The sequence below is a fragment of the Polypterus senegalus genome, chromosome 4, assembly GCF_016835505.1.
Source record: "Polypterus senegalus isolate Bchr_013 chromosome 4, ASM1683550v1, whole genome shotgun sequence".
In the NCBI taxonomy this organism is placed as follows: Eukaryota; Metazoa; Chordata; class Cladistia; order Polypteriformes; family Polypteridae; genus Polypterus; species Polypterus senegalus.
In genome coordinates this window covers 223971424-223991616 of record NC_053157.1, presented here as the reverse complement: position 1 = coordinate 223991616, position 20193 = coordinate 223971424, and the positions used below count along the sequence as shown (strand labels likewise).

The window sequence follows — 20193 nt, the reverse complement described above, 5'->3', positions numbered from 1 at the left end:
ATCTTTAGACTCCTTACTTCCAACAGCTTGCATCCCATTATTTTACCCTCCATCGTTTTCCTGTCCCTTATCCTGTGGCAGAGGCGATTCTCGGAACTCTGGGGGTCCTAAGCAAAAAATGCAATGTGGCCCTCCAACTCACCCTCCCCCAAATCCCAACATGGTACATTTTATTTTATATCAGCACAATATCAAAATGAGTAAGATTAACAGAGAAATTTTGATAAACACATATCTACAGTACATAACAGTCTCCCAGCACAATACCAGCTCTTGTCGTCTATAGACATTTTCAGATGGCTTCTCCATCACAGACTGCATTAATAATGAAGACTTAGTCAGAGTACAGGAAGGGACAGGGACTTTGTCTTGTGATGCATAGACAGCAACCTGCAACTCCCCCCTCAGCAAAAAAAAAAAATAGCTTGTGGTGGACTTCCGGTGTGCCAAGGAACCTCTGACACCAGTCACCATTCAGGGGGAGGATATGAAAACTGTAAAAAACATCCATGAATTTTGCAGTGTAAAATAGTGAAGGTGAACAACTGTGTGCAACGGTAAAGCACTTTTTCAGTAACGCCGAAAATTGTGGAATTTAACGTACAGACCAATATAATATTTTTTATATTGTTAACCTGTAAAAAACGTATTCTTTTTCTGTGAAAAAACAGCCACCAAGGTACCACGAACAAGATAAGGCCATCAGAAAGGAAATGGCATTATACCATCCATTTTACTACACCAAGAGAGTTGCTATTTGTTGACCGTGTCTGGTTTGCTCTAATGTACTGTCACGTGCAACCAAGAATATATATCTTGCAACTTTAAACAGCTATGTTGCATTAATTTAACTCAAAATGATCATATGTGCTGGCTTTATGTAGCTGTTTCTTCAATCTCACTATTTAATTAATGAGCACCCAACGTAAAATAATTTGTGTGGTTGCCATATAGGGTATTTGGATAAGGCGCTATATAGGCACTTGACCCAACTGAGATTCACACTGAGGCACGTGTAAAATAAAAGAAATATTTCTTTTTCTCTTCAACCGTGGGTGCATGTCTTCACAGGCAATACACAGTGCTTGACTGCTGTGTTCCGGCTGCTCTTCCAGGTGTGGTGAATACGTTCCCCATAGGGGCTCTGGAGTCCCAGCTGCAGTACCCCCTGGCGGTGCCTGCAGGACCCAGCAGGGCTGCACCCAACTTCAATTCCCGTGGAGCCCTGGGCGGCATCTCTCCAACCCAGGGGTGCGGCCATTTAGCGTCCAGGGGGAGGTATTGCACTGTCCAGGGCTGCTCCCCCTGAAGAAACAGTGCAGAGGCCTCCTGGCTGGGCATGAACCCCAGCCACCTGCCACAAGTAGAATGCAACTTTTCAAAACGTCAACATTTTCTTTGTTTTTCTTGGCACCTATTTCTAAATTTGCATCCATTTATGATATTTGCATAACGGAATGCCCCCCCTTACCATATTCTTCTGCTCAGTTTTGCACAGTTGGGGAAAAAAAAAAACTTAAAACAGAGTGCTGAAGGTTTTTTGAGGTTATGGAAGCAGATTTATGGTGGCAAACCTATAATACACCATACACCACAAAAGCAAACGTTCCTTCTCCACGAAACAACATGACATAACTTTATTAAGCATTGAAGATGTTTTTAATGTATGGAATCAAAAGGCCCAACATATTTGTTACTAAATGCTGTTATTTTATCTATGCTGTTTATTGGTCTGAGCTTCTGACAGCATTTCTTATGGTTTACTGATTTGCAGTGTAAATTTCAGTTTATGGTAAAGCCTTAATTTTTAATGGAATGCACTGCAAATAGTTATTTATTGTATAAAGAGCTTCAACAAAGATATGCCCTAGTCCTACAAATATTGTCATCATATTTTTTATTTTAAAATTCTGGCAACCACAGCTGCCAATGTTTTTACTGTAAATGTAACATTTTTTTACAGTGTGGTGCAGAGCTGCAAGTACCTGGGGGTTCACAAAATAAAAACCACAAACTGGACTGGTCTGACAACACAGAAGGGCCAGAGCAGACAGAACTTCCTAAGTAAACTCAGGCCTTTTGATGTGTGCAGCAAGCTTCTGGAAACGTTCTGTCAGTTCATAGTAGCCAGTGTGGTGTTCAACGCTGCAGCGTCCTGGGGAAGCAATGTAAGCTCAAAAGAAGCACAATACCTGAATAAACATATTAAGACAGCCTGCTGTATCATAGGATGAAGCCTGCACACAATGTTGTGGAAAAGAGGAGGGTGATGGAAATTTGGATGCCATTGTGAAAAATACCTCCTCATACCCCTTCAGGAGCCATTCTCTTGTAGCACTTTATCCTCCGCTATCAGGCAAGTTAATTAATGCTTCCTCCGAATGTACTTGTTTACATTCATTTTGAAATATCTGCACAATATACATTGATTGATTGATTGGCCACTGTGTATTATTTGTCCTGTGAGTCTATATCCTTGTATTTTACGTTTCTGCTGATTTATGCATCTGAATTTCCCCTTGAGATTAATAAAATTTATGTAATCTAAAAATCTTATATAATCCTTTATTTCTATTTTGTGAAAAACAGACTAGGTAAAAAAGCAATAAAATAAATACATCTGTAGAGAAAAAAAAATAACAGAATAAAGTACATTTTAAGAATATTCATATGAGCTTTTTAAACATAAATGTAAAAATATATGTACCTGTACATTTAGTTTATCATTGTCTAGGTGTATTCCGTTGCTTCTGCTTCTGTGCCTTCAAGATCTCACTGCCGGTTGGACAAATGGTTTTGCACCATTGGTGTCTTCTCCTAGTCACATGTCAGCTTTTATCCATCCATCCATCCATTAGCCAACCCGCTATATCCTTATTACAGGGTCACGGGAGTCTGCTGGAGCCAATCCCAGCCAACACAGGGCCCTAGTAAGGAAACAAACCACGGGCAGGGCGCCAGCCCTCCACATCAGCTTTTATTACAACTATGATTTTTGTTTTACTGATGAATTTGATTGCTGTCTCGCTCAAGATCATTTATAAACCATTCTCCTCTGCTGCTGTTAAAAACTGTCTTTCATTTAAAGTGTGTGAGATGGAGCTGTGCTTCCAATTCTGCTTCAGCAGTTCAGCTCCAGGCACCTTCAAAGCTGAGTCAACATTGCAGATGTGTTAGTACTTGCCGCTGTCCTGCTTCTTCTTTTCCTCATGTCCTTGTTGTTATCTGCTTTTTGTTTTGGAATGTAAATCCTCTTCATGATTTATGAGGATGGCATGGATTAAGTGGTTAAGGCTTTGGACTTCAAACCCTGAGGTTGTGGGTTCAGATCCCACTACTGACACTGTAGACCATGAGCGATTCATTTCACCTGCCTGTGCTCCAGTTGGAAAACCAACAGAAAAGTAGTTCATCATCATATCATAAATGTTGTAAGTTGCCTTGGATAAAGGTGTCAGACAAATAAGTAAATGTAAAAAAGTAACATTCACCACAAACAGAGACTGAGGCCCATGTTGGAAATGTTTCTGTGTTGTTGTATCATTTATGCTTCATGAGGGGAAGGTGTCCCACTGATTTATCATTGCAGTTAATACCTATGCAAATGGATGCCTTGGGGGGGTCCCTCATTTTGGGACCCCAGACAATTGCCTGCCAATCCTTTTGCTACACTTCTGTGCCATGGGAAGTGTGTCTGTCCGTAACAACGAAAATTTGTTTCACTCACAGATTAACTAATGATTGCCTGTACATCACAATACCTTACTTTATGAAAAGATACCCCAGCAAATGCAGAGCTAAAAGAAAAAAAAACATTGGATTTAGAAAGTATTCAGACCCCTTCACTTTCTGCACACTTTATTGTGTTGTAGAATTAATTTTAAATGGATACATTTGCCATTTTTTCCCATCAATCTATACCCATGTTTTCAGAAAGTCTTGTAAATGTATTAACATTTCGAAACTGATATCTTTCTTTCATATAGGTATACAGCTCTTTTTCTGTGGCACTCCACTTTATGTGAATCGTGTTTAGTTTAATTCTCCCCAAAAAGCGCGCAAAATTTGACTGGAATCCACCAGTGGCAAATTGGATTGACTGGACATCATGTCATCATCTTGTCCCTGCTTTTATTACATCCCACATCAATTATTGTAACTCCCTACTGGCAGGTGCCCCTTAATATCTTATATCACATCTCCAGTTGATTCAAAACTCTGCTGCAAGATTCCTGACACAAACCAGTAACACTGAGCACATCACAGCCATCCTGCTGCACCTTCACTGCCCTCTGTGTCTTACAGGATTGGATATAAAATTCTATTATTACCCTACAAAGCTTTAAATGGCCTCACACTGGACAACATCAGTGACCTTCTCCATCGCTCAGCTCCTGTTTGCCCACTAAGGTCCTCTGATTCTGGCCATCTTGTTGTGCCCCACACTAACCTGCACTCTATGGGTGACAATGCCTTCAGCTGTATAGTGCCTAAACTTTGGAATGACCTCCTGAAATTTAATAGATCAGCTGATCCAATTCATTCCTTTAAAAAACAACTTAAAACTCATCTCTTCAGCAAGGCTTTTAACTTAACCTAGCATTCTACCCCTTCTTTAAGTTTGCCTCTCTGTCCAGATGCTCAGGATAATTTGTGTGTGTATGTATGTGTGCGTTATATCACAAATAATATCGTTTGTTCAGGGTTTCCTTGTAGTGTCGAATTTAGTATTTTACTCAGGTTTATTGTTTTTTTTATTCTTTAATGCTTTGCATCTCCTGTATTTAGCTGTTTAGTGTTCTATGTAGAAATATTACTTGTTACATATACCCTGCTGTTTAATTAAACGGCTTGAGCATGGCAAAGAAGCTATATAAATACAATGTATTATTATCATTATTATTAAACAATGACCAAATGCATACAACCAAGACAATGCTAGGATGGCTTTGGGACAAGTCCACGTCTGCTCTCCTGGGGAAGTTATTCATGCCATTCCTAAGACTTTACTCAAAAATTCATAGGTACTGGAATGAAAAACATAACGTTTTGTGTATTTATCATTATAACTTTTTAGTATTAGGTATCTTTTTTTAATCATAAAATGTAGAAATAAAAAGTCACCCCCTACTAAACTCCGGTTGAATGAGCGCTACCGAAAGAGCCCGATTGCGCATGCGCTGGGTTAAATATGGCGACGGCTGTGGGGGAGCCGGGAAGTTTAAACAACGGTTTTATTCGTAACTTGAGCTATCTAGGCGTGAGTTCACGCCTTTAACTGGGATACAGAAATTAGATGGTGTGATAGCTTCACGTCTGATGTTCTTGCTACGTGACTGGTGAGTAATTTGGCATTTGCAAAACAGGCGGTGTTGGTATGCGTCGGTAGCTCTGAAGAGGAGCTCGGTTATTGTTAAATTGTGCTCTTCCTGGGGTTTGTGAGATGGGAATAAGCGACGAGCCAGAGTGTCAGCCTTTAGTTAGATCAGTTTATCGACAATCATATAACCACGGGTCCCTCTGTTCTGCTTATTACGGTATTGCCCTCGATTATTTTATTAGTACTGTAGTTAATTACAGTGTTATCTGGCCAAGTTACATTTTCACGAACAAAACCACGTGCATGGTAAATCATAAAGGAGTTTTGCTAGTTTGGGTGGGAAAATGGGTTTAGTGTCACTGTTTTTCTGATTTGTTGGTCTATTTTGTACGGTGAATTGCACGTGTGAGCATCTGGAATTTTCAGATGATGGTACAATAAATGTGAAAACTGGGGCTAACTTAATCTGGACCTGCACAAATGGTAATCCCGGCTTCATTCGCCCAGCAACCTCTCTCTTAACATCGACAAAACAAAGTTGGTCATTGTTCACTTAAGCTAAAAACAACAGCAGACACACTCCACGATGTAAAATAACGAAGTACAACTTCATTACTTAAAAGTCAAAATTTCAGCAGTTTTTACTTGAGTAAATTTTATTCAGAGCTGCTTTTACTTTTAACCCACTACATTTTTACAACAAATACCAAAGTGTTTACTGAATTACATGTTACATCAAGTTCTCGTTACAGAGCGTTCACGTAATTTCAGGTCTGACTATTGATAAAAATGAGCGATCGCTGTTGATTGGTTTCGTAGTCTGCAGAAAAGCAATTTAAGGACAAATGGGTTGTTTGTAGAAATAAAGTGCAAAGTAAACTTATGGAAAACAATATGTATCACTTAGCTCTGAATGCATTTCGACCAAAAAAAATGGCGTTTCGAGCTATACAGGTTATATGTTTTATTTTTAAACGATCGACTAAGGTGAAAGGTCAGCGTTATGTTACAACTCGGACCCATAGGACAGTTTTGTTGTATCCGCATTGTCTGAGCTGCAATTCCAGAGTTCATCGAGCGTTCACGTGATTATTTCAGACTCGACAAGTCGGATTTACAGTCAGTCCGAGAGCAGCTGACCGTACTAGCAGCAGCAGAGCAGACTATTTTCAGTTCATAAAAGATGCCTATCAGGTGTGCAGTCCATCAAGGTAATACTTCCAACATTGCTTAGACACAGCCAATAAAACACCGTGTGTCACTAAGAAAATGAGAGTGCAACATGGTGGGTCCTTCCTCCGCTTCCTGCTCACTGATGAGACATGAAGGCTGATTGTGTACAGTCGTGGCCGAAAGTTTTGAGAATGGCAAAAGTATTGGTTTTCACAAAGTTTACTGCTTCAGTGTTTTTAGATCTTTTTGTCAGATGTTTCTATGGTATGCTGAAGTATAATTACAACCATTTCATTAGTTTCAAAGTCTTTTATTGACAATTAAATTAAGTTTATGCAAACAGACAGTATTTGCAGTGTTGGCCCTTCTTTCTTTTTCAAGATCTCTGTAATTCGCCCTGGCAGGCTGTCAATCGAGTTCTGGGCCAAATCCTGACTGATGGCAGCTGCCCATTCTTGCAAAATCAATGCTTGGACTTTGAAAGAATTGGTGGGGTTTTGTTTGCCCAACTGCCTCTTGAGGATTGACCATAAGTTCTCAATGGGATTAAGGTCTGGGGAGTTTCCTGACCATGGACCTGAAATTGCTATTTTTTGTTCCCTGAGCCACTTAGTTCTCACTTTTTGCCTTATGACACGGTGCTCACGGAGGCATTGTTCATTACCAAACTGTTCTTGGATTGTTGGGAGAAGTTGCTTTCAGAGGATGTTTTGGTCCCATTGTTGATTCGGTGGGCCTCTCTTGAAGTGATGTTAGCAGCCCAGCACACCCAAAGCATGGAAAATTATACTGGCCTTCACAGAGTTATATAAAATGTGAAGGATGTCACTTCCCACATTGAATGAACCCAGTCTCATAAGGATAAAGCACCTTTTCTGGCCTTTCTTTTATAGTTTCTCTGTGTTGAGACCAGTCCAACCTTTCATTAATGTGGACCCTCAAGTACTTGTAGGTTTGGACCATGGACAAACTCTGTCTACTCCTTGTATAGTGACCAGACAAAGAGGCACTTTGGTGCAGTGAAAGTCAATAGTCGGTTCTTTGGTGTTGCTGATATTAAGATCAGACAATTCTCTTTGCACCAAGAAGGCAAACTTCTCCACCTACCTCCTATATGCTATCTCATCCCCTTTATAAATAGGCCTCATAAGTGCAGAAGCATCTGAGAATCTCTGCAAGTGACATGACCCTGTGTTTGGTTTGTGCTAACTCCTCTGACTAATATATAAAGTATATACTAGCAAAATACCTGCGCTTTGCAGCGGAGAAGTAGTGTGTTGAAGTAAAGAAAAAGAAAAGGAAACATTTTGAAAATAACGTAACATGATTGTCAAAGTAATTGTTTTGTGTATTTGGCGGCAGCGTCACAAAGTTGTTTTCGTCTGACACGCCTCCTTTTTAGTGTTTTCTCACAGCTTGGATTGCTGCTGTTATAATCGGTTTGAGTCTATGGAAAATTATACTCTGCGTAAACGGTGTAGTATGGATGAAACAAATTAAAAAAAAAAAAACTTTTCCTCAGTATATTTTATTTTACATTCTGTACATTTTTTAAACTATTTTAATATAAAAGTTAATAGTTTTAAATGACAAACTATTTCAAACTGTCTAAAAACGATCTACTCAAAAATGTATAAACTCTTGTAAACGTCAAAGAATAAGTTGTCACATTAAAAGATGCCTGAAATATTAATATCTGTGCTTTTTTAACTGTGGGGTTTCCGTCTCCTAGAGTCTCAAATCCTTGGGGAGTTCTCCCTCCTAATTTCAAAACTGAATTTCAAGCCCTGGACCTTGATCCTTTCTGAGCTGAACCCCTGAAGACACAGTGGGCAGTTGTGCAAGGATGTTGTAGAGACCAGCTTGTAGTGGTATCCTTCAATAAGGGCAGGTAAATAAAGGCGAGCATTAAAAGGGCGACCTCAATTGGGCGCAGCAAAAAAGGCAAACGCAACAAAATGATTACAGAAAATGTATTAGATAAAGGCAATGATTGAACGTATAAAAAGGCGAAAGCAAGAATATTAAAACATCCAATTAATTAATGCAGGAACTTTTTGACGAATAATCCATTTTTGGTATGACCGCGAGACGGACATTTTCCAATCCTATATTCAGTGCATTTCCAGATGTTTTCCGTTGATAGTTTTCTCCTTTCTGAATGTGTAGCCTTCGACTACGAGTAGATCTGCACCTTTGTTGCTCTTCACATATATTCCAGAGCCATTTGAACTAAATTATCTACGAACGCCTTTATTTGCTGCTCTCAATTGAGGTCGCCCTTATGAAGCTCGCCTTTTTGTGCACGCCCTTATTGAATAGAGCCGCATGTAATGGAGGTTGGTAACTATCAGGTAACCTTTTCTGGTAGGAAAGAGTCATTTACTGTATAGGCATATGCTTCTCTGTATCCTTCCTCACATTTATATCCCTATTCTGACCACTATAATCCAGGTTGTCATCTCCCCAGCATTGGGTGCAGTCATAGGTAACCTTTCAGTTTGTACCGCTGTTAGAACTAGTGATATTTAGTTCTTCTTGTATGTATCAGGGATCCCTTTGCAGTATGCTTCCTTATGCTTTACTGAAGAAGATTTGCTTACCTTTTATATCCAAGTCACTTTTTGACAGGACATCTATTCCCAACTGTTGCAAACAGACAGAAAGTTACAGATTCCAAAAGTACTTTTTGTGAAAATTGGCAGGATTGGTATTTCTGCTTCATAGCCTTTGATTGCATGGTTTCATCAGTTTGGCTGGTTTTCCTGCTAGTCTGGGCATTCCCTCAGGAATGCTTAAGTCTATCAGTTTTGCTTCTGCATAGATCACAAGAATGATTTAGGTTTCTTCTGTTGTTCCCCCTCAGAATTGGCAAGTATCTGTACATACTCTGTTCCGAAGCAAAGGCATCACACGTGTGGATGGCCCTTTATATGACCAGTCTGACATGGCAGCATCGATTTAGTGCCAATTTCCAGACGCATGTCTCGTCCTCTATCACTACTGAGGAAGTTAAGGACATTCAGCAAGTTACTACCTCATAGAAGGTTGTGTTCTCCAAGATCTGACCTGGATTAATATCCTAAATGTGCAACCCCCAGGGTTCTGTTGGGTTGGGCACATTTCTGTTCTTTGCCAAAAATGGTTCAGACTTCTGGTTACCCAAATGGCTCCTCAGCGTATCATTGTTCTCTTTCCTGGGCATCCAAAATATATGGAAACATGTGGCACTTTCACTATTCGTGAGATAATAACAGGAGACTACAAACTGCTTTTTATCCTGTTTGTTATACCCAGCGATGGCACATACCTTGGTGTCTAACCCGTTACTAAAAAAAAAAAAAAATATATATGTGTATATATATATATTTATATATGTGTGTATGTATGTATGTGTGTGTGTATATATATATATATATATATATATATATATATATATATATATATATATATATATCTTTTCAAGTTTGAAACGGAAATTACATGTGACCACGCGATGTGGAAATTACGTATTAAGTAGTGTGCCCCGCGTCGCCCTCTCTCAGCCCTCCGCTCTGGAGTCCAGCTCTGAGAGACAGACAAAACTGCCACATTGTAACTTTTTTTTTTTTTTTAATTCCCAGTACTTGATAGTAGAAGAGATGAAGAAAACAGGTTTGCGTCTTTACACTTTTTAACTGCGCCAACCCGTAAACTGCCTTCACCGGTGACGGGCCGTAACAACAAAGTGGACGCTGGGAGGTGCGGTTTACTAATCACTTAATGAAAACAAGTACATGGAAACACGCCGATTTATCCCATAGATGTGCGCCCCGCATTGTCCTCTCCCAGCCCTGCCCTCCGGACTCCAGCGCTTAGAGACAGACATTGTAACTTTTTTTTTTTAATTCCCAGTACTTGATAGTAGAAGACATGAAGAAAACAGCTTTGCTCCTTTCCACTTTTTAACTGCGCCGAGCTGTAAACCGCCTTCAGCAGCAACGGGTCGTAAGAACAAAGTGGACGCTGGGAGGTGCGGTTTGAATTTGAATCACGTGGGATGTGTTGTTCAGATGCCAATGTGAAATTAACACCTTTAAGCCATCCACCTGTACCGTTGTTGTCTCTTATTTCTGGCGCAAATCCACATTAAACTCATTTTCTACAGAACATTACGAAATACAATTCGTGTTTTCAGATGACATGGTTTGGCAGCATGGCTCCTACCGAACAGTCTTGGTTTATGCTGACATTTAAAATACCCGGGCAAATTTAAAAAAAAAAAAAATTTTATTGAGGAACTTCAGGAACCGTCAACATCGACAAAAAGAGTCAGGTTACACAGAGAAAGTGAGACACAAGCAGATCGAGAGAGAAGGTTCGCTGATTAACGTATATGACAATCACAATTGAGGGCCTCACAAACACCCAAACAACGTGCTGAACAGAATCGGAGTCGATGGATGCTGTATTCACAGGCTACCACAACACAGGTATTAGTTGCCTGATGTGAGCCACAAATTCCTCCTGATTTTGCATTTTATTTTTTTCCCTTCCGCTCAGTGAGCGAAGCCACTGGGTAATCTTCTAGTAATCTATTAAAAGAGATTTTTGTTTAAAAATGTTTTACTTTTTTGTTAATTCTGTTTTAGGTTTTGTTTTTGTATATATATATTTTTTTGGTATTGCATTAAGTATTTTGTTTATATATTTTTAAAAATATGTTCCTTGTGTTCTATGAATGGAACCCCAAGGGGCAGGCCCTCCCTGATGTTACTGCTACGGGTCCACCCTCCGCATTTAAATTTAGGGTGTGGAGATTGGTCTATCAGACTGTGAGGAAGAGTTGTGATTCGTGGATTCAAGACAAATTTGTAAGTGCTGTTTTGATTTTCTGGTTTTGTGCATTATTTATTACTTCTGTCTTTGGATTTAGTCACTGGATTACAGATTGGACTTGTTTGCCCTGGGTTGTCATTTTAGGCGTACTATTTTGCTTTTTCTTTCCTTTTTGATTTTGTTAAATTCTTTAAATATCTAAGCAACTGTTTTGTCATTTCAAGCCAATGGTTTTGGACATTCTCTCCTTTGGAGGACATTTTTCTGAATTTGGGAAATTTTAAAAGTTTCAACATTTTTGGCCTAAACACTTTTAGGGCCTGCCTGTTGAATTTGGAGCTAGGCTTCCCGAGGTAAGGCCTGTTTTCTACGTAAACCAGTAAAATCCAAGTCTGGGTTGTGGTTAATTTTTTTTGACTAGTAATCAGAAATATTCAGGGGATTTTCTTAATTCATTTTTTTAAGCAATTTTTTTTTTCTTTGCAGATACCTCCTTGTCATAGGGAGAGGGTGGTTATGAAAGAGGAGATGTGCGAGTCTGTGCAGAGCCGTACTGAAGGTGAAGAAGAGGTGTCCCATGAATCATTGACATGTGCTTGGGAGAAAGAGGTTGCAGTGGATTCTATTCCTATGGCTGTGTCAGTGGAGTATTGCTCAGTTACAATTAAAAAAGAGTTTGAACCTGAACCTAATTACGACACTATAAAAGTTGAATTTAGTGATTCAAGATCGCAGGAAGCCTTTGAAAGTCAATATGAACTTATTAAAGTGGAAGTTGTAGAACCGCAATGTGACCTTCTTAAAGCAGAGTTTTATGATTCAAAATATGACGATGTTCCAGGGAACAGTTTTGAATACCATTGTGGACTTGTTAAAGAGGAAGATGTTAAACCACAGTGTGACCTCATTAAAGAAGAAGTTTGTGATCCAACATATGACCCCATCAAGGAGGAGATTTTTGAATATCAATATGGTTTGATTAAAGAAGAGGCAACTGCTTCCCAGATTGACCTCTTTAAAGAGGTTTATGATTTGAGGCATGACCTTACTCAAGAAGGGGGGTTTGAGTACAAATATGTCATTTGTAAAGAGAAAGCTGTTGAACCTTGTGGTAGTTTCATTGAAGAGGACCTCAGTCCAGTACTCGTTACAGATGTTCTTGATTCATCGCTTGACCTTGTATTAAAATGTGATCCTGCAAAAAAATTGGAGAAAAACACATTACATCAAGAGTCGTGTTCAAGTAACAGATACACAGCTGCTCTGAGATCGTCTCAGAGGAGATGCAACTGCCCTCAACAGACAGAATCATTATGTGACAAGAAAGAAGGATCTGGTGTAGATGTATCAAAGGATAAGAAAGAGACAACTTGTTTTGGCCGTGGGCCAGGAAAAAGTAAGTTGAACATAGCTAGTAACTTTGAGAATTTGGCTTTGGAAGTTTTGTTGTGCTAACAGTTTTTGGCCATAGTGTCAACCTTATGGTAAATCATTTGTACACCAATTTAATCCACCCGAGGATCTCCAATGTACTGAAGCCAATCCCAACAGCATTTGGTTCAAGATGTGGTTCATTGTCCATTGTGCCTTCTTGCCGTCATAAGATACACTCCTGCATGTTTACCAGTAGGATCAATTTATAGTTCCCTATTAATGTACCCGACTCCTCTTTAGGAGTTGGGGGGGCGGTCATGTAGACATGGAAAAAATTTCCAAACTAGACATAGACAAATGGGTGCATGTTTCAAACCCAGGATTCTGGACATGCTAGCTATTAGAGTGTGATATTGACATGCATTTGCTGCGACTGCTTTGTGGCGCAACGGTATCAACTGTTGACTTTTAATCAAAACTTTCATGGGTTTCACCCCGGACAAGTCCGTTTTGAGAAGTGAGCTGCTCGTATTCTTACTATTTTAGAATAAAAACATACATTTGATTCCAGTCTGTAAGAGCCGGTGTAAATGTATGATACTTGTAAAGGTTAGCTTTGCTTTTTTTTTTAAATTCAGTTTTATTCTCTGTCATGTTCACGATCCCAGCTCCGGCATTTGGCACTGCTGTTTTCACATAAAGACGCACTATAACAGAGGTGAACTCAGATCATGACGACTGTTCTAAATCGGAGAAAAAATGCACTTTTGCCATCGCTATACTTTGTATATGTACATGGGAAGCTCTGCACTCTACTTGTGAGTTTATGCTGTAGGAAGTAAGTAAGTAAGTAAATAAATAAAGGTAAATAGGTAAATAACATTCGATCTGGCTCTTGAAATCCTGGAGAGAAACCTTTCTTTCTGGAAGACAATCCATAGCGTAAAGCCAAAGCAGCACTGTTAACATCCTGCAGTGACTAAGTCAGAGTCCAGACATTAATCCAATGAAGAATTTGTGGCTGGGCTTGAAAAAAGTTGTTCGCTCATAGTCAACATGACACCTGACAGGGCATGAGCAGTTTTATAAAAGAAGAGTGGTGAAAATGGCAGAGGTGATGGAGAGACCTGTGAATACAAACCCAAGGCTGTCTTGGCTGCCATCTACTAAATGCTATTGTTCAGGGGGAATATTTATCCCATCAATTGTTTTAAGTTAGACACTGCATTGTGGAGATCTGATTTCACTTTGAGATGAGTTCTGTTGATCAGCGTCAAAACAGCCAAATTAAATCCACTATGATTCAATGTCTGTAACAGTAAAATGTGAAATCTTCCAAAGGTGTGAATAGTTTTAAGTACTGTAAGAATATATATTTTCATTAATGTTTTGATGTCTGTTAAACTTTATGATCTACAACTAGTCAATGTTTCAGATTTGTGCTGTCTTTATGCAAGACATGACTAGGTTTGAAATAGTATGACTGAGTGAATTCTAATTTATCCAATAAGACTCACAAATGGGCTTAAAATTTTCCCCTATATTTTACTATTTTATATCTATCTTGCCTAAGTGGAATATGGGGATAGTAGTGTAACTTGATTTTTCGTTGCTGTTCTGTACAAAATGAAGCATGAGCAAATGACAGAGAAATGTTTTCTCTTTACATAATTGCTTCATGCTGATCATCCCTTCCATGCTTCTTTAGAGTTTCATACTGTGGTTCTGTTGCCAAGTCTTTTGTCTCCTCCTCTCTACCATCCTCCTGATTTGCACCTCAGTTATAGCTTCTGTCATATTTTGCCACCTCTGTATACACTTAGCCTTGCAACATTTTTCCTGTACCTAATTCATGTATCGTGATTAATGATGATGTGTAAATCATGGCATCCGAGAGTGACAATGTGTTTTGGTCAAACAAGTGAGCAAGCAAGAATTTCACTGTACTTTGATCATAAAATGCCAGAGTTGTTACCTTCATTCTTCCTACCTACACATTTACTGGCTGTAGACATACATACATACATACTTATCACTCATGGAATGGCAAAGCCTTCCAGTCCTTTGTCAGTAATGTATTAAATATGCCTGTTTACAGTTTGGCAAATCAAATAGTAATTAAAGGGTGACAGCCTTTCATAGTCGGGTGTTGTGCTGTGTTAGTCATTATGGGTGCAATGAGAAATCCAACAAAATGACACCTTCTATTGGCTAAAAAAAAAATTACAATATGCAAGCTTTCGAGGAAACTCGGACCCCATTTTTCAGCAAAGATGTCTTAAAACATGACTAAATATTACCTTATGTTTTATGTGTTTTAATGACTTGCTTTTATCTTTGTCCTGCACTGCTTGTCACCTTGTTCAAAACAGTAAGACACAGTTTTTCCTCCCAGCAGAATTTGCTTAGTACTGAAAACTTAACATTTATTAAAGCGGACTTTAAAATAGAAAGTACACCCCAAGAAATAAATATTTTTAAAATGTGCTCATATAATGGTGTGATCTTCATTTAAACAGTGTAGATAAGGATTATAAGATTAAAATGAAACCTTTGCAATAGGCTTATCCAGCAAAAAATGAACAGATACTCCATTTTCGTCTGTTGAGAATTGTTAAGTCCACCCCACGGCTCTAATAGCCCCCTTAAGTTTGGTGTCTCCTCTGGTATGGAGTGGAAGAAAAAGTTTTTCGCAACTTCTCCATGCAGAATGTTTTTATCTATCTATCATAAACTTATGACTTGTGTTTTGTAGTGATGAGGGAACAAGTTTTAATCTAATGTTTTCAGCGAGATGAAGATAAGTTTGTTCACCACTAGATATGCGATATGGTGTCAAACAACATGAAAAACTTCCATGTGTGGTGGGGGAAGAGAGGTAAACACAATTATGTCGTATTCTGCATCTGTCGCTTATTCAGTTGTTTGCTCACAACATGCAAACCACTTTTTTTTTGCTAAAATATTGTTAAATGCTTCCAAAGGCACACAAACCTGAAAAACCGTTTGCATGGGACTAAACCTTTGAATTGAATATCTGCAATTGCTCCCCACTCATTGGTCAAGAGCCCTGCCTTAACATGTGATGGTGCCATAACCATCTCCCCTGGCCTTGGGGGGTAATGGTGTATTTTTGTGTACTTTATTTATCTAAAACCCTGTATATTTGATGCATCTACAGTACTCACGTTATAGTCTTCAGGTATAGACCATAAAACTGCCCTGCTATTACTCGCCCCTTTGGTCAGGTGCCAATTTTATTCCTTGTTCTTCTGTTGCACCAGACTTTAGACAGTCTCTCTTGTAGAAATTATAAAGCACAATGTTGACTACTTTCTCTGGAACTGTTTGTCTTGCATTTTTGGCTGTTCTACACACAGCATATAAAGCACAGCTGGGTGATGAAGTACAAGTCTATATATATCTATATATATATATATATATATCTATATATCTATATATATATCTATATATCGATCGATCGATCGATAGATATTGGCACAAGAATGGCTACCGTTGCATCATCCAGGTGGATGTTAAACATGAGTGGTGGTTGAGGTGCCTAACCACACACTATGTAAAGTACTTTGGGTAATGAGAAAAGCACTATATAAATGTGAATGGTTATTATTATATTCAGAAATGGATGGTCGACTTACAGCTATTAATACACTATGATACAAGTGAATGCATCTAAGCTGTGGAGTTTGAATAAATAAAGTTCACAAATGCAAAATTTTGCAGATGCTATTGAAATCGGTTATGGCACACTCGCACATCTTCTCTTGACTAACATCAAGATGAAATGTCTTTCTTGGCTGGTATCTGAGCTTTTGAATTGAAGATTCACATCTGTCCCTTTTTCATTAGTGAGGGGCTCTCTCCTCAAATCAAAAACTCAGTCCCATGTGAGTTGCATTTCCTGTGTATGATGTATTGTGATTTTTATTTTCCAGAAGCATTTATTTAACAATATTTTTGCATAGAATGCCAAGTGTTTCACATGTAGTAAGTAACTGAGCCATGGATTATGTGACACATGTGGTGTGTGGGTTTTTAGTCTTTGTCCTCACTGAAAACTTGATTTAAATTTTTTTTCTCAGTCATTCTAAAAAACTTTAAGCACTCAATTTTAATAATATGTTACTTTACCCCATGTATCATTTTGGGTGGAGTATTCCTTTAATGGGCGGCACTGTGGTGCAGTGGGTAGTGCTGCCGCCTCGTGTTAAGGAGACCTGGGTTCACTTCCTGGGTTCTCTCCTGCATGGAGTTTGCATGTTCTCCCCGTGTCTGCGTGAGTTTCCTCCCACAGTCCAAAGACATGCAGGTTAGGTGCATTGGTGATCCTAAATTGTCCCTAGTGTGTGCTTGGTGTTTGTGTCCTGCGGTGGGCTGGCACCCTGCCTGGGGTTTGTTTCCTGCCTTGCCCCCTATGTTGGCTGGGATCGGCTCCAGCAGACCCCCGTGACCCTGTAGTTAGGATATAGTGGGTTAGATAATAGATGAATGGGTATTCCTTTAATGAGTGGCCATCTTGAAATTAGTTGTGGTACAGGAACTAATCTTGAAAATGTATTAAAACAAAACCACTTGGGTATAATTCTCAATAACTGTTTTATTTTTGTTTATAGTAAACGTGACTTGCAAATATGCAACTGAAGACCAGCAGCATATTCATCTCATTGAGGACCCCCGTTATACTAAAAGTGATACTTTGATTAAATCAGAAAATCCAGAACTACAGACGTATACAAAAAGGATCCAAAACAGTAGAACCAAGGTTTTGAAGAGGGCCACCAAGTCAAAAGTCCTGAAGCTTCCTTCTAGAACTAATATTACAAAGACAGTAAATGACCGTGTCTGCTATGAGAAGATATTTAAAAGGGGAAATGTTACTAAGCAGCAACAGCAGAGTATTCACGCAAAAGAGACTAACCCCCAAAAGAGGCAATATCATGGCACACAATGCCCAAAAAGCTTCACATCTTCAGGTCTTCTTAAAAATCACCAGTTATTTCAGTCATTGTTCTGTAGTGAATGTGGAAAGAATTTCAGAAGAAAACATGATCTTCAAAAACATGAGAGAGTTCACACAGGAGAGAGGCCATATAGTTGTGTACAATGTGGCAAAAGTTTTACACAAACAAGTCACCTTTACCAACACCAGAGACGCCATACTTCTGATAAGCCGTGTCCTCCTATCAAGATATACAACTGTACAGAATGTGGAATGAAGTTCACCAGTAAAAATGCGTTTCAGCTGCATCAGAGAATACATACTAAAGCAAATATTTTCTCTTGTGCAGAATGTGGTAAGAAGTTCACAAGGGAACATGCTTTTCAAAAGCATCAGCAATTTCACGCTGGAGAAAAAACATTTATGTTAGGGCAATATAAAAAGAAATTCCCACAAAAGGGTCTCCCTAATTATGAAAAACATCAGAGTACGGAGAACCCATGCACGCGGGTTACAGATAAGTTGTACTGCTGTACAGAATGTGGAAAGACATTCACAGTGAAGTATACTTTTCACCAGCATCAGCGTATCCACACTGGAGAAAATCTGTTCTATTGTGCCGATTGTGGCAAAAAGTTTATTAGGAAACATGATTTTCAAAAACACCAGCGGGTGCACACTGGAGAGAGGCCCTATTGTTGTGAACAATGTGGAAAGAAGTACAAACAAATAAGTCATCTGCGTCAACACCAGAGGTCTCACACAGGTCAGTATTCTAACTGGTATACTATCGAGAGCGTGCACTGCTGTCGCGAATGTGGAAAGACTTTCACATCAAAAAGCGGTATGCAAAATCACCAGAAATCCCATCGCAGCGAAGATTTGTTTTCCTGTAACGATTGTGGAAAGGAGTTCAAGCTGAAGGCAAATTTCCAGAAACATCTAAAAGTTCATTTTGATGGAAAAGCCTATTATTGTAAAGACTGCGGGAAGACATTTGTACTGAAATCTGAGTTTCAGAAACACCAAAGAGTTCACAATATGGCAAAAGCACATTGCTGTACTGAATGCGGGAGAAAATTTACAAGGAAATGTGAGCTTGAAAAACACAGTAGAATACATGATGAAGAGAAGCCTAGAAGAAGCAGTAGGACACGGGTTTAAAGAAATGAGCAAGTGATAGAAACTACATTCACTTCTTAAACTAAGACTTGTGGTAAGTGAAGCCTTTGATTACACTGGACAACCTTTTTGAAGAGTTTTGCTTCCTGAATCATTTTGGTGATTGTTAAAAACTGCTTCAAGTTGAACACTAAAATATTGTGTACAATTTGGAGAAGCATTAAATTATCCTTTGAATTTAGAGTGTTTTAATTGTTAATTGATGCTAACAGTTTTTCTGTTGATTTTAAATTGTTCTCTGCATCTGAAGATTCTAGTTTCAATGTCCAGCAACAGTTGTTCAGCATTTGATGAATTCCCCTTGCCCTATTACTGCTTCTGCATTGTTTCAATCTCCTGGTGAGTCTTTTCACTATTTTCATCACTGACTACTGCACCATGATTAGCAGGGAAGAAGCCCAAGTGTGAATGTAAAAAATAAATCTTTAAGCTGCATGCTTCACAAATGCAAAAACCATGAAGTCCGACATGTTCTCAGCTAGCTGGATGTAATTTGATACTCTGTAGTTGCTGAGAAAATTCTTAACATCCTTTAATGTTTTCCATGAGATTTCCTCCAGGCCCACTTACATATCTTCAAAGCACTTGGATGTGTGGACTAACAAAAATGCCTTCCTTAATCTTGGCATCATTTTTTGTGGAAGCTTCTGCCTCAGATATTGAAATCCTTCACCATACGTTTTTCATAAAAATGTTGTATATGAACAAGAGGTGAAAATATCTTTATGGGGTCAACAATATGCCATTTGTTTGTCCTAGAACCAAATGCTTATGAAGTGTTCAGTTCTTTTTAATATACCATATATACTCGCATTCAAGTTCTCCCACAAATAAGTTGGGTACTTGATTTTTACCGTATAGTTTCCTGTATTTTATCATTTCGATCATATAAGTTGAATGCGGAAAACTCGCGCCATTGGTCCAAGAGATTATGATATGCTAACACCCACCGGAGAGTGTAACCACGGGGCCACACTGCCTTTTTTTTCCCTATGTATTGTGTCTACGTGACCACACGGTAATACTCGAACTCTTCCGAAGTGACGTTTGCACTGTTTTGTGTTTTTTGTATCTCGCACCCTCATACACCTTTATCGTAAGAGCATCCCTTATCTACGATCAGAAGAAAATATGGAGCTGGTTTGAAATTGAAAATCGTAGTGGCGAAAGAAATTGGTAACTGCACTGCTGCAACATAATTCGTTGTGTCTAAGAAACTGATGCGAGACTGGAGAAGGCAAGAGGATGGAGAAAAAAACCATTAAGTGTTGCATTTTTGAACAGGCGTATAAGTCGGGGACTGATTTTTATCATCGATTATTTATTATTTTTTGGAGGAGTTTCAAGACCTTACTTATAAATGAGT

At 38.9% G+C, this 20193-nt stretch overlaps 1 protein-coding gene across 4 annotated transcripts; it reads left to right on the top strand.

Moving 5' to 3' along the window:
- The first annotated feature begins 5189 nt into the window (after positions 1-5189).
- LOC120528068 (zinc finger protein 502-like) lies at positions 5190-19874 on the top strand. Of its 4 annotated transcripts, none has more exons than XM_039752062.1 (4): positions 5190-5339; positions 11227-11346; positions 11798-12707; positions 17320-19874. In XM_039752062.1, the coding sequence occupies exons 3-4, from the start codon at positions 11828-11830 to the stop codon at positions 18807-18809; spliced, it is 2370 nt and encodes a 789-aa protein (XP_039607996.1). In that variant the 5' UTR covers positions 5190-5339; positions 11227-11346; positions 11798-11827; the 3' UTR covers positions 18810-19874. The 4 variants fall into 4 exon arrangements, with proteins under 4 accessions (XP_039607996.1, XP_039607994.1, XP_039607992.1 ...); XM_039752058.1 differs by lacking the exon at positions 5190-5339 and adding an exon at positions 11629-11664 and having other exon boundaries at positions 10607-11346; XM_039752060.1 differs by lacking the exon at positions 11227-11346.
- The last annotated feature ends 319 nt before the right edge of the window (positions 19875-20193 follow it).